The sequence below is a fragment of the Vigna angularis genome, chromosome 3 (genome assembly GCF_016808095.1).
Source record: "Vigna angularis cultivar LongXiaoDou No.4 chromosome 3, ASM1680809v1, whole genome shotgun sequence".
Taxonomy (NCBI): Eukaryota; Viridiplantae; Streptophyta; class Magnoliopsida; order Fabales; family Fabaceae; genus Vigna; species Vigna angularis.
Genome location: NC_068972.1, coordinates 15,393,414 through 15,407,057, shown reverse-complemented (window position 1 = coordinate 15,407,057; position 13,644 = coordinate 15,393,414). Strand labels below are relative to the sequence as shown.

The following is a 13,644-nucleotide window of genomic DNA, read 5'->3' as shown; positions in this document are numbered from 1 at the left end:
AATTATTTTTTATTCAAAATTTTAAAATAATTAATTAACGGGCTTTCACATTTATATTATTTTATCATTTTTATTTAAGGTGAAACTTGAACTTATATTTAAATTTTCAATAAATAACTCAGATATTGAATATTCTGTGTCAATCAAAAGTTCGTTCTAAATTTAATTGGGAATGACTAATTTGATATATATGAATATTATTCAACTTTTTTAAAAGAAAATTAAGATGAGTATATAATAATTTCTCACATACCCTTTCTCAATTCATTGCATTTCGTTTTCTGATTTTTCAAAAATTGTGGGTCCTTCGCCATGAACTTAGCAATGGAGTGGAATGTAAAGGTGATGTTTGATTAAATTTTGTATTGTTAGGATTGTATGTAATGAGTATGCATGTTGGGTTTGAATTCATTATGTTGTATTCTAGTGCATATTGGAAATATGAAATTATAGCAAAAAGTAAGAATAAGTGCATTGAAGGGGTACACTAAATCCCCGGTGTTGGTATGTAAAAGGATTTGCTAATGAATCCACTTGCCTTTTGAGAGAATTGTTCTTGTTCATAAAGAATAATTGTGCTAAAATCATTCTTATTCAAACAAGTTCCACAAAAGTTGGGACCAATCAAAAAGTGAGAACAAAAACCAAAAAAAATTTACCAAATATATGCTTCTTAAGAGGATTTTCAATCAAACTATATAGCAAATAATTATAATTTATTAAATGCTTTAAACTGTATTTTCTCTCTCTTGTTAATCCTTCACTCTCCAAATCAGAAAACAAATTTGCACTTATCTACTTTCATGTTATTCTAAATTATGTTTAATCTCCTTTACTTCTAAAATAAACATTTATAATTATTTTATGTTTTTAATAAAGTAATACAAATATCTTCTAAATTATTTAAATAAATATTTACATTTCTCGTATTTGTAATAAGTGATATTATTTTTTTCACAATAAAGTGACATTTACAGATGTTTTTTTATTACAATATTTTTTCTTATTATAGAATACTTTTTTTTATATATTTTAAACTTTATTTTATAAATTTATGATTTTTATTTAAATTTTAGTCAATTTGACGTTTTATTAAAATATAAAGAAAATTAGTGCTATTACTTAAAATAAAAAAAGAGGTTAATTTTTATTTAGAAATTAAAAAATATGCAAATTTTTATTAAAAGCATAAAATAATTAATATTTATTTTAAAACTAGAAAAGAAAAATATAAATTTCATTTAAGATAATGTCACCTGAGAAGAGATAAGTGTTATTTCCATAAAGAAATCTAGTATATATAGAATAATAGATTAATTGCATTAAAACCAAACTCTGGTGTATAAGTTACTGTCAAATATTTAAGAGGAAAGAGTTTCCATGTAAAGGGAAAAAACATATTGAGAAGTTTGAAGAAAAGGATGCGGTATTACATGTTGTAGGGAAAACTTTGTAATGTGAAAAACCCTCCTATAATTAAAATATAGGTTAATTTATTAAATGGAATTAAATTACTTTTGTTTTGTATTTTTTATGAGATTATATTTTCAAAATATTATACAATAGGATGAGGTGTTCGTAAGTACGATAATTTCACTTAAAAAAAATAAGTTGTGTCACATACAATAACTGAGTCAATTTTTTTGTAATTAAAGTTGTATGATCAAGCAAATTTCAAATTAGTTTATTAATGTTATAACTATTTTTAATATTTTAATTAACTTAATTGAATAATTATTTATATTAATAAAACGAATAGTTGGAAAATATACTAGAATAAGATTAAATATAATTATTAAGTAATATACAAAATTTAATATAATTAGCAAATAAATAATATAAAATAATACTTTATTGTCTAATTAGACAATTTTCCCGACTGATATATCATTTTTTATTTTCTTCAAGTTCTTACTCATATAAATCACTATAATTTTTTTTTGTTTTATTATCTTTTTTATGGATTCAATTCATTAAATTAATTTTAAAAATTAAATTAATTAAATAAAAATCTAAAAAATAAATATCATTAAAACATAATAAAATAATAAAAGTTAATTTACTTTAAACACAATTAAAACCAATTTCATCATAAAAAATGTTTTTATTTTATGTCCTAGTAGATATTAGAATTATCAAAATAAATTAAAATGCGTAAACCAATTCAATCTAAAAGGTTCAAGTAAAATTGAATCAAACAAATTTAAAAATTTCAATAAGGATAAAAAATGGACTTAATTCGTCTAAGTTAAATTTGTAATGAGTTAGGTTAAGTCATCAAAGAAATATAAAAAAACATTTAAAATATGTTGGATTAACTTTTAAAATTATTTAAATTTTATTTATAATTATCATTTAGTTTTTTTGGAAATTTAATTACATATTAAAAAAATAGTATACTAAAGAAAAGTAAATAAATCCATTTAACTTATAAACCCATGATAAATACGTACGGACTCAAATCTATTGTATTCGTTAACAAGTGAGCTTGGTTTCTGTATATCAAATACCTATTAGGTGCATGTGTCGCCATTGGAGTTTATGATTGGAGTGCAAGTTTTTGATTTTCTGGTGCATGTGAGTTGTTGGATGATTGACATACAATAGGTATCCCTGGGTTGGTCCTGTTGTTACAAGGTTGTAGTTCTTTCATTCAAAGGTGTAAAAATTGGACCTTTGTAAGACGGTGTCGTTTAGTATGTGTGTTTTTGAATTGCGAGATTGGGAATGCATTTATTAAATCTCATCGTAACATTTACCGTCCTCCAGAAGAATTGGCGGGATTGAGTGCAGCATCACTTTCATCTCAGGTATACGCATTCTTCTCTGCTCTATGCTCTCTGCGCCAACCCTTTCAATTTTGTTCCCAACCACAACAAAAGGAGATTTTTCTTTCTTTCTTGTAATTTTTGGGAAGGAATGCGATGGATGGGAACGACACATGTTGGGACAAAGTCATTGCAGAAATGATTGAAATGGGTTTCGAGTATTCGAGCATAGTCGAAGCCATTAAAGTAGTGGGTCCATCTGTTCCCAGCGCTGTGGAACACATTCTCAAGTCTACTACTGACGAAGCATCCACTACCCACACCTCCAATTCGCATGCCCGCAAAGGGAATGCTCTCAAAAAACGACCTTTGCGCAAGTGTTTAGTTCGACAATCCAATATATTCGACCATTTTCATTCCAATGACGATGTGAAAGAACACAAGAAGGAACTCCCTCAATTGGGAATTAAACCCAATCCCATTGTGCTTTCAGAGCCTTTTGAAGCGCAAGATTTGGATGTTGAGTCTGATTGGGAGCAGAAGATTAGTAATATGATGAAAAAGCATTTTGGTTTTTCATCCTTGAAGAGTTTTCAGAAGGAAGCCATCTCTGCCTGGGTTGCTCACAAAGACTGTCTTGTCCTCGCTGCAACAGGATCCGGTAATGTTTGTGCCTTACTCTGCAGTGTAGAGTAGCTTTGTGCATTTATTCATAATTATGTTTTTTGGAACAGGGAAATCTCTGTGCTTTCAGATTCCTGCATTGTTGTCTGGGAAAGTGGTGGTTGTGATTTCGCCCTTGATAAGCCTCATGCATGACCAGTGTTTAAAGCTTACTGGACATGGGATCAGTGCGTGCTTTCTTGGCTCCGGGCAACCAGATAATACCGTTGAACAGAAAGCAATGAGAGGATTGTATAGTATAGTGTATATTTGCCCAGAGACTGTTCTAAGGTAGGGTTAGTGGCCTTGTTCATATTGTCCTTAGCTTCATGGACTAAAAGTTGATGTTGAAACTTATCGTGTGTCCCAGAAGACTTAGGTTATGTTTGAATAAACTTTTTCATAGACATTTACAGGAAATGAAAATGCCTTAAATTGAATTAACCTTCTTACATAAGCTATACGCAACTCTTGCACTTAACTTTTATGTAAACTCTTTCCATTTAACTTCTCCAGAAGTTAAGATGTTTTAGTTGATATTAGTATGAGGAGGAGTTGAATGCATTTTGCCTTCTTATTTCATTCTCTTGTAAGTTTTATGGATAACTTTATCCATAAAAGGCCTTACTCTTTTTAGTTTCTTTTAATCTTTTAATGTTTTGTTACCTAATTGCAACCCCGTGTAGATTGATTCAACCACTGCAGAAGCTTGCAGAAAGTCGTGGCATTGCTTTATTTGCAATTGACGAGGTACACTGTGTTTCGAAATGGGGTCATGATTTTCGTCCAGATTACAGGTCTGTTTTATCCCCTCTATTTCCTTATTTTTTTATGGTTATTGGAGATGAACTGGACTAGTTAGTGTAATTAGAATGTCTTGAATGATCTTAAATGCAACTTGTGGTTTGCATTTAAGATCTTGATTGATTATCGTGCATATTTCTTTTGTTCTTTGTTTGGTGCTCATACCACAATTTCTTGAATGTCTTTAGTGTACTTTAATAAGTATTACCTGTTTTTAAAATGTTTGCTCTTGTTTCAGGCGACTGTCTGTGCTGAGAGAAAATTTCAGTACAAGCAAGCTAAAATCTCTAAAATTTGATATACCTCTGATGGCCTTAACAGCTACAGCTACAAAAAGAGTACGAGAAGACATTTTAAAATCATTGCAAATGTCAAAAGAAACGAAAGTTTGCCTTACATCATTTTTTAGACCTAACTTACGATTCATGGTGAGTTTGTTCATTACTATAACTTGTATGTTCTTCTCTGAATATATCATCTCTTGTTACAATAAAGATTCACTGTTGTTTCTTACAGGTAAAACATAGTCGAGTATCACAGGCTTCTTATGCAAAAGATTTTCATGAATTGATTCATGTATATGGTAGAAAGAAAAATATTGATGAAAATGAAAAGGTTTTCATCTCAGATGATTCAGATCAGTTTTCTAATAGTTCCGATGCTAGTAGTATCTCTGATACAGACAGTGTTTCACCTGATGACATGGATGACAACCAAGATGATTATGCTTATAGAGATATTAATATAATGCACTCAGGAAACTCTGATGACTTTTTAACTGGAAAAGAACTGTCAATTGAATTCCTGGAGAATGATATCGATGCCTTTCAAAGTGTGGATAACTTAGATGGTACTAATGTTTCTGCTATTTTGGGTCTCTCATTTTATTCCAAAATAATGTAGTTAATAAACCGAAAGTAATATTGGATCAAATGATGTATTGCGATATTTTGTAAATGCAGTTGCCCGTGGTGACTTCTGCGTGCTACCTCACAAGGAATTGGAATTATCCAAGAACACCAACACACCTAAGAAACCAGAAAGAAGAGTAAAAATTCATAATGAGCCTTTGGAACAAGGACCAACAATCATATATGTACCCACCAGAAAAGAAACTCTGAGAATTGCGAAGTACCTATGCAAGTTTGGTGTGAAGGCAGCTGCTTATAATGCAGGGGTATGGGTTGTATATTATATTCAATCTTGTTTGATTAGATGCTAGTGAATTAAAATTTATCAGGTTGATCATGTCAGTTGATAAGAGAATTTTAAATTTTAAGACATCATGAAGTACTATGCAGTAGAATTTTGTTTTTTTTTTCTTGACATTTTCCGTCTGGTTTAATTTCGAAGTCTTCTGGCATGCTTTGTTGTGGATTTCATGGAACCAAACTTAATAGTTAGCCTGTACTACTACACAATAAATGTTTGCCGTACATTCACCTCTCGCATTTGATTTATGTTTTTCTATTAGGGTTTCAACTGATTTACGTGCTCAATCTCTTTTTCCAGCTTCCCAAATTGCATCTAAGAAAGGTTCATAAAGAGTTTCACGAAAATAGTTTAGAGGTATGTATCTGGAGCCTGAACTAAATATTATACATGTCCGATGGGAACGGGGCTCTAAAGAGGGACCAAAACGTTTTATTTTAATTGAGATAGCCAATTATCAGTTATGATGTATCATTATTGCATCTTATATTTGTGGTGTGCTGTTCACATAACTGCTTTTATTAATGGATGTTTGTCTGATTTTGATGGCCTTTTCAATCTCTTCTTCCCCTTTCCTCCTATGTTTGCTTGGGCATGTTTTTACATTCTTTTTTCCAGCTTTGGGTATTTGAAACCCTGCCCTGCCTGGCAAACATCTGAGTTGGACATTTCTTTGTAATTGTTGCTTCTTCTGAAGTTTTTGTAAAATCAAGCCCCAAAAATTGAAGAATTAAATTTCTTGAGCATGACACGGATCTGATTTGTTTTTACCCTTGTTTATTCCGATGTTGATTGTGAAATTACTACATAATTTATGTAATTTCCTTCATCCTGGAACCTTAAAAAGTTTGACCAAACAACATGTATCCGCGTGTGTTTTATCATTCAGGTTATTGTTGCTACAATAGCTTTTGGAATGGGTATTGACAAATCAAATGTCAGAAGAATCATCCACTATGGTTGGCCACAGGTCTGTTATTCATATACATTTTTCAAGCCATAGTTAATTATAGAATTGGATTCTTTCTGTATTTCTTCTGCACTCCAATGTTCATGCTTTCACTAGCTGAATTGTTCTTTTTTTTTTAGAAATCTCAAATAACTAAAACTGTGAATGGTATTTTTATCAGAGTTTAGAAGCATACTACCAAGAAGCTGGACGAGCTGGTCGAGATGGAAAATTATCAGATTGCAGTATGTTAAATTAGACTAGAATATAATTTTTACCTTATAATGTTTGTTTTTCTCTCTCTCTTCTTTAGATTTTAAACTTATATCACTCCCTCGGTTTACTTAAGTGTATGTTACTCATTATTTTTTTTCCTTTTTCTAACACTAACATTTGGCCAACAACCAGTTCTGTATGCAAATCTAGCAAGCAAGCCGTCACTTTTGCCTAGTCGAAAAAGTGAAGATCAGAAAAAACAAGCATATATTATGTTGTCTGATTGTTTCAGGTTTGCCTTGATAAATACATCTTTGCCTTTTTCATTTTCATTATGTAGTACATAACCTTTTGTTATATTTACAGATATGGAATGAATACTTCATGCTGTCGACCAAAGATTCTCGTTGAATACTTTGGAGAGGATTTCAGTCATCAGAAATGTCACTTGTATGTTAAGTTTGGTCTCAGTGCTTACTGTTTTGTATGTTTCAGCATGCATGAACTGAAAAAATATTCTAGAACAGAATAGCTGGTATGAAGTTGCCTTGATAATTGCATCAGCATATTTACTTCTTTTTGTAGTCATGGTATTAACCCGTCTCCATATTTACCTGTAGCAAGCTAGAAAGAATGTTTGAATCAGTTATTAATGCATGTTACCCTTCATATTGTCGCTTTCCTCATATACCTCCTTTCACGCAGATGTGATGTGTGCATTGATGGTCCACCTAAAAAGCAGAATCTAAAAGAGGAGGCCTGTATTTTTCTGCAAACTATAGGTGCCCAAAATGTATGTTAAATAGTTTCATTCTTATTCCAATTACCAACAATGCTATGAATTCCATCTTAGTTATGAATTTATATCAAAATTGTCTCGAATTTTGAAAGCATATTTTTCAAAACATGAGTACATCTTCCTAGTTGTGTATGTCTCTGTTTCTGTGGGTTTAAGTTTCAATTTGATGACTTGATTAAACAACTGCTTCGTTTTTGGAGTTCCAGGACCTATAGTTTTAGTATAGGTCGAGTTTTGTGAAACAAACTTGTATTTTTTTTATTCCATTATAGGTGAAAAGGACGTGATGTGGATATTAATTTAGCAGGGGCGTAGGGATTCCAAGGATTACTCATATGACGATGATATACATTTTGACTACAATTACAGAGGACAAAGAGAGAGGCCGAATCTTAGGATCTTGGTTGGAAAAATAAGGCAGCAGGTGAACCTAGTTATAATTGTCATTTCTTACTGTTTGATATATTGGGTGTTCCTTTTGTTGCTAATCCATGAAACCAGACTTGTTTTCACTTGAAAAATGTCTGTATACAGTTTCAAAAGTTTTCAACCACTGACATGTTATGGTGGAGAGGTCTTGCTCGAATTTTGGAAGTTAAAGGATACATCAGAGAAGGAGATGACAAGGTATACTTAATTGCTTTACCCAGAAATAACTTGTCCTTATAGTTTTTATACATGAAAATACTATATATGTATAATTACAAAATCTGTCCATAAGTTTTGTTGCCGCTGAAAATAAAAAAGGTATACAATTAAGTAGTGATCCAAGAAGAAAAAAATTCAGAGAGATTCATAATATAACTCATGGAAAGCTCTTTTTATGGAGGTTTTTAAAATTTAAGGACTGACCAGAAAGATATTTCTGCATTCCGCATTTATATGGAGATGTGCCACTGATTTGCTTTTCAATACATTCACCCAAGCTCTAAACTCCAACGTGTGACTATCTTATTGCTGTATTATCTGCAATATGCAGTTATGTGCTGTGGTAATTCTGTGATTTGATCTCACAGTTTCCACCATACAATTGCAGACCCATGTTCAGGCAAAATTCCCGGAATTTGTGAGGTCCATGAATGAGGACGCTTTCTGGGTTTACCCTGAAGCAGATATGTTGCTTGCAAGAAAATTAACTGAGAAACCATTTTCCTCATTCTCAGAATGGGGAAAGGGTTGGGCTGATCCTGAGATCCGTCGCCAGCGCCTAGAAAGAATGGGAGTGAAGAGAAAGTCAGGGATGGTGTCAAGCTCCAAAAGGAAACGAAAGAGAAAAGTGCAACATGATTTGAGAACTTCTCGTGGCAGACTAACAGCAAAACTCTCAAAATATAAGTGATCTTTATCAGCTACTAATGCGATGCATACAATTTATCCTGCAAGTGAACCTTTTCAACGTTAGGTGTAAAATCATGATCAAACATTAGTGATATTTATCAGCCACTGATCGAACAACATTAAATGTTTTAACTCTGAATATTATGCGAATTATTCAAAAATATCGATCACCAGGTCTGAGTTAAGATTTAACTTGGTGAGATGCATTTTGAAGGACAATATAAAAATATCAAAATCAGGACATTTTGAAATTAATATTTTGGTATATTAAAAACTTTTTAGTATGTTTTTTAAAATATTAAAATTAATATATTTTGAAAACACATAAATATCATAAAAAATTTAGTCCGGATTCTGGATTAGTTTGGGAGGGGATTGCGCCAACATTAGGCTAATTAATTTGTTTTCTTTATAAAAATTTAAAGAAATTTAATAAAATTAAAAAATAATAATAAGCATAGATTTTTAATTAATTTTTCCAATTGAAATATCAACTTTATAATAAATTTATCAAATTATAAATAATGACAATGATAAATAAATACTTAAAAACCATAGTAGTGAAAAAAGTAATGTTAAAAATACATGATAAATTTTAACTAATAAAATTTAAAATGTATGACATTGAATAAAATATCAGAAAAGTATGTGAGTATTTCTAGTAGATGTAGCATCCCAAAAATACAGCATAAAATCATATCTAGAATATCTACATATTAACAATATTACAGTTCAGTTCCGAGGTTAAGAAATATAGTTCTGGCCGAACAGCCTTACCAAAATACTACATAATTTAAACTTTAAAATTCTACCGCCTAGACCGAACGATTTCCAAAATCACCAATACCGAATGGTTCTACAAAACATAAGTAGCAATAATAACCGAACGGTTCTAAGGTTCGGCCTTCACTTCCACTTCTACAAGAGCTTCTTCCAGCAACTCTTCTCCTTCTGCTCACATCCACATGGATGATCATTGCAACAGAAAACGACAACGGAAAGGACACACAGACAAGACAGGAAATAGGGTAAGCTTATGTAATTTAGTTAATTCTATCAAACATGTATTTCACATAAATTTGATATACAATCAAATAATTAATCATGCAATCATCAAATCATATACTTCCAACCAAAATCATACGTCAAAGCATGCAATAACTGACCACTTTACTCTGACTGTCCGGACTGTATGAATTCTGTGTAGCTACGACGTTTTTGCACCCGGGTGATGTAATAACTGAGATATCCTCAACAGCTGCCACCTGAGGTTAGTTCGTTCCGCCCAAATTCACCTTAAGGTCTAGGACCTTCTGCCATTCCCACACATGAATTACCCTTCTCTACGTGAGAACGAGTAATCACGGAATATCAAGATAAACGCCAGCTAAGCTTTGTCCACATTCATACTTTACCATTCCAATACCAAATCATGAGATATTCCTCCCTAGAATACTCTTACATAACCATATTCATTTTATCCATATCACATTCCATCATATTTCATTATCAAAATATCAAACCGAACCAATTGTAACAGAAATCCCATATGACACTGAATACTGAACAATAGCCTGCAACATAGATACGAGACCGAACACTAGGAGTGAGACCGAGAGGTCTTCAGCTCACAAACAGATCAGAACCGAAAGAGTTATTATCAGAGTTATGAAAGAAACCGAAAGGAATAACACTCCATAGTAAATAACAGAACCGAACACTATTTACTAGGTGAGCCATTTCATTGAACTGACCCCTGAGAGTTCAAACCGAACGCCACGAAGCCTAGGCGGAGTACTAAGACTCTAGGTCGAACACCATTTAGAGATCGATATTGTTTGACACCTAATACTAATAACTAACGAGATACTATGAAGAAACCGAATGCTATTTATACTTAGCTTTTAGTATGAGACTAACATTAAAAAAATCGAGTGCTAGTCTAAGATCGAGTACTAGTAAAGAACAAGCACTACCGAGACCGAGCGCTAGTAAAAAACAAGCACTACCGAGACCGAGCGCTAGTAAAGAACAAGCACTACCGAGACCGAGCGCTACTAAGGCCGAATGGTCATGAACTGAGATGACTCCAAAGAAACCGAACTCAGTTAATGACCGAGCGTAGGACAAGGCCGAACACTCTAACTAATGGAAATATATATATATATATATATATATATATATAACCGACCACGAAAACAACCTAACATCTATTCACATACTGAAAACGACTATAACGTTGATTACTTAACTTATTTGAATACCCTGACTAGGCTGATGACTAAAGAGAAATAGAGAACTAAACTTTAAACTAAGTATTTAGTGTGCAAACCTACCAATTGAAGACCGAACGGTCATTAACTGAAATTCTCTTCAGAAGGAGAATCCAGTTAAGACCGAACACACCAAAGAAAAACCGAATGGTCACTAATGACTCTCGGTTACAGTTTACAGAATTCTGCATATTACTGCAGAATCACGATCAAACTATATTCCTACCCAGTTTATGCCTTTTCATCAATCCTCAATACATCCAAACAAACATGCAGTATTTCAACATCAACCAACTCATCAAACCTAACATCATTCCAGCAAATAAACAATCATAAAACGAGAATCATAATTAAATTACATGCTTCTCTTACCTCTAACGTAGCCGAACTCTCAACAATACAAGATATAGCTCACCACTACCAGAGACCTTAGCGTTCTACAGTCACGCTTTAAGAAACTAAACCAAACAGAAGACCAGAAATACTCAGAATAAGATGATCCACTCATGCAACCAGAAATCTGGGTTTGCATGTGAAAGGAAACGAACGTTCTAAGGAGAAAGTAACTCACCGGCTTGAAACCACAACTTGATTGGTTTAAACGAAAGCCCTTGACGCCGGGAGAGTTCAAACGGTGCCTGAGTGGTGATCGGAAGAAGAAAAGGATGAGAATCCTTAGAGAGAAGGTGGAGATGGTAGAGAGAAGGAGGAGATTCAGAAGGTTGAAGATGAAGGGTGCATGCAGAAAAGTGGCACGGAGTTTGAAATTTTGCCTTAAATATTGCCATCACTAAAACTGATCGGCCACTCAGTGTTGCACACCTGTCTTCCACTTTCTGAAAATCTGAACCCTTTCTCATACACCTGGTTTCCACTAACTTGAGGTTTTTAATGAGTTCTGACATTCCTCCTAACTACAAAAATTTTCGTCCTCAAAAATAAAAAAAAAATTACCCGAAAACAGGTGAGGATACAACTCTTTGATAACGTCTTCCAATTCCCATGTGAAGTCACATGTCTTCTTGTCCCAGACTACTTTAACCAAACTAATGGTTTTGCACTTGAGTTGTTTGGTTTGGCTATCTTCAATGTTGACCGATTTCAACTTTACCGAACGGTCTTCTTTGATTTGAATATCCTCAGCTTCCAGCACGTGAGAAGGATCAGCTATGTACTTCCGGAGTTGAGAAACGTGAAAAACTGGATGAAGGTTGGCTAGTTGAGGAGGTAAGGTTATCTCGTACGCAACTGGTCCGATGCGCCTTAGAATTTGGTAAGGACCAATAAACTTTGGAGATAGCTTCTTAGGCCGAACGGCTCTGCCAACACCAGTAGCCGAATTCAGCCTAAGGAAAACATGATCTCCTGCAGTGAACTCCAGAGGTCTTCTTCTCTTATCAGCATATGACTTCTATCTACTCAGGGACGCCTTCAATCTTTCTTGGATTAACTTCACCTTTTCTGTAGTTTGTTGAATCACCTCAGGTCCAGTCAACACCATTTCTCCTTCCTGGAACCAGCAGAGAGGAGTTTTGCACTTTCTTCCATAAAGAGCTTCGAAAGGTGCCATGCCTATACTAGCTTTAAAACTGTTGTTGCAGGTGAATTCAACCAAAGGTAGCACTTCATCCCATACTCCCAAATGATCTAATATACGTGTTCTCAGCAAGTCTTCAAGCGTCTGAATGGTTCTTTTAGACTAACCGTCTGTTTGGGGATGATAGGCTGAGCTCATCTGTAAACGACTTCCCAATTCTTGCTGAAGCAATTGCCAGAACCGAGAGGTAAATCTGGGGTCTCGGTCTGAGATTATGCTAGATGGCACTCCATGCAACCGAACGATTTCCTGGATGTAAAGTTGAGCCAGCTTTGTCATAGACATCTTCAAGTTGACCGCAAGAAAGTGGACACTCTTTGTCAACCGATCCACTATAACCCAAACTAAGTCATGGTTCCTGACCGTACGGGGTAAGTGGGTAACGAAATCCATAGATATACTATCCCACTTCCATTCCGAAATTTCCAATTGTTGTAATAGACCGCCCGGTCTTTGATGTTCTGCTTTGGCCTTCTGACAAGTTAAACAGGATGACATAAAACGAACCACATCACTCTTCATTCCTAACCACCAAAATGACTTCTTGAGGTCTTGGTACATTTTAGTCATTCCTGGATGCATGCTAAAACGACTTTGATGTCCTTCATCAAGAATTATTCTCTTTAGCTCTTCATCATTAGGAACACAAGTCATACCTTTGAACCGTAAGAGATTGTCCATCCCTGTATTAAAGTCCTTTCCTTTTTCTGTGCCGATCAATCCTAAGGTCTTTTGCAGATCCACATCAGTCGACTGCTTCTCCTTGATTCGGTCAAACAAATCACTTGATAATCTAAGACTGCAGCATCTTATACCGCTCGGTTCTAACTCAAATTGCAGTCTTAAATCTCTAAAGTTCTTCACCAGGCTTAACTCTCTGATCATCATTGTCGAGACATGAACTGTTTTTCTGCTCAACGCATCAGCCACTACGTTAGCCTTCCCTGGATGATAAAGCAGTTCAAACTCAAAATCTTTCAAGAACTCTAGCCATCGCCTCTGCCTCATATTCAATTCTTTCTGAT

At 33.8% G+C, this 13,644-nt stretch overlaps 1 protein-coding gene across 5 annotated transcripts; it reads left to right on the top strand.

The window, feature by feature from the left end:
* The first annotated feature begins 2,507 nt into the window (after positions 1 to 2,507).
* On the top strand, positions 2,508 to 8,919 carry LOC108324296 (ATP-dependent DNA helicase Q-like SIM). Of its 5 annotated transcripts, none has more exons than XM_017557211.2 (15): positions 2,508 to 3,429; positions 3,503 to 3,722; positions 4,118 to 4,228; positions 4,474 to 4,663; positions 4,752 to 5,085; positions 5,198 to 5,412; positions 5,748 to 5,804; positions 6,337 to 6,417; positions 6,578 to 6,641; positions 6,805 to 6,904; positions 6,979 to 7,062; positions 7,318 to 7,405; positions 7,716 to 7,835; positions 7,946 to 8,038; positions 8,428 to 8,631. In XM_017557211.2, exons 1-15 carry the CDS (start codon positions 2,925 to 2,927, stop codon positions 8,479 to 8,481), a joined length of 2,316 nt encoding a protein of 771 aa, XP_017412700.1. In that variant the 5' UTR covers positions 2,508 to 2,924; the 3' UTR covers positions 8,482 to 8,631. The 5 variants fall into 5 exon arrangements, with proteins under 5 accessions (XP_017412700.1, XP_052731535.1, XP_017412701.1 ...); XM_052875575.1 differs by having other exon boundaries at positions 8,391 to 8,529; XM_017557210.2 differs by having other exon boundaries at positions 2,510 to 3,429; positions 7,719 to 7,835; positions 8,448 to 8,919.
* Positions 8,920 to 13,644: the final 4,725 nt, after the last annotated feature.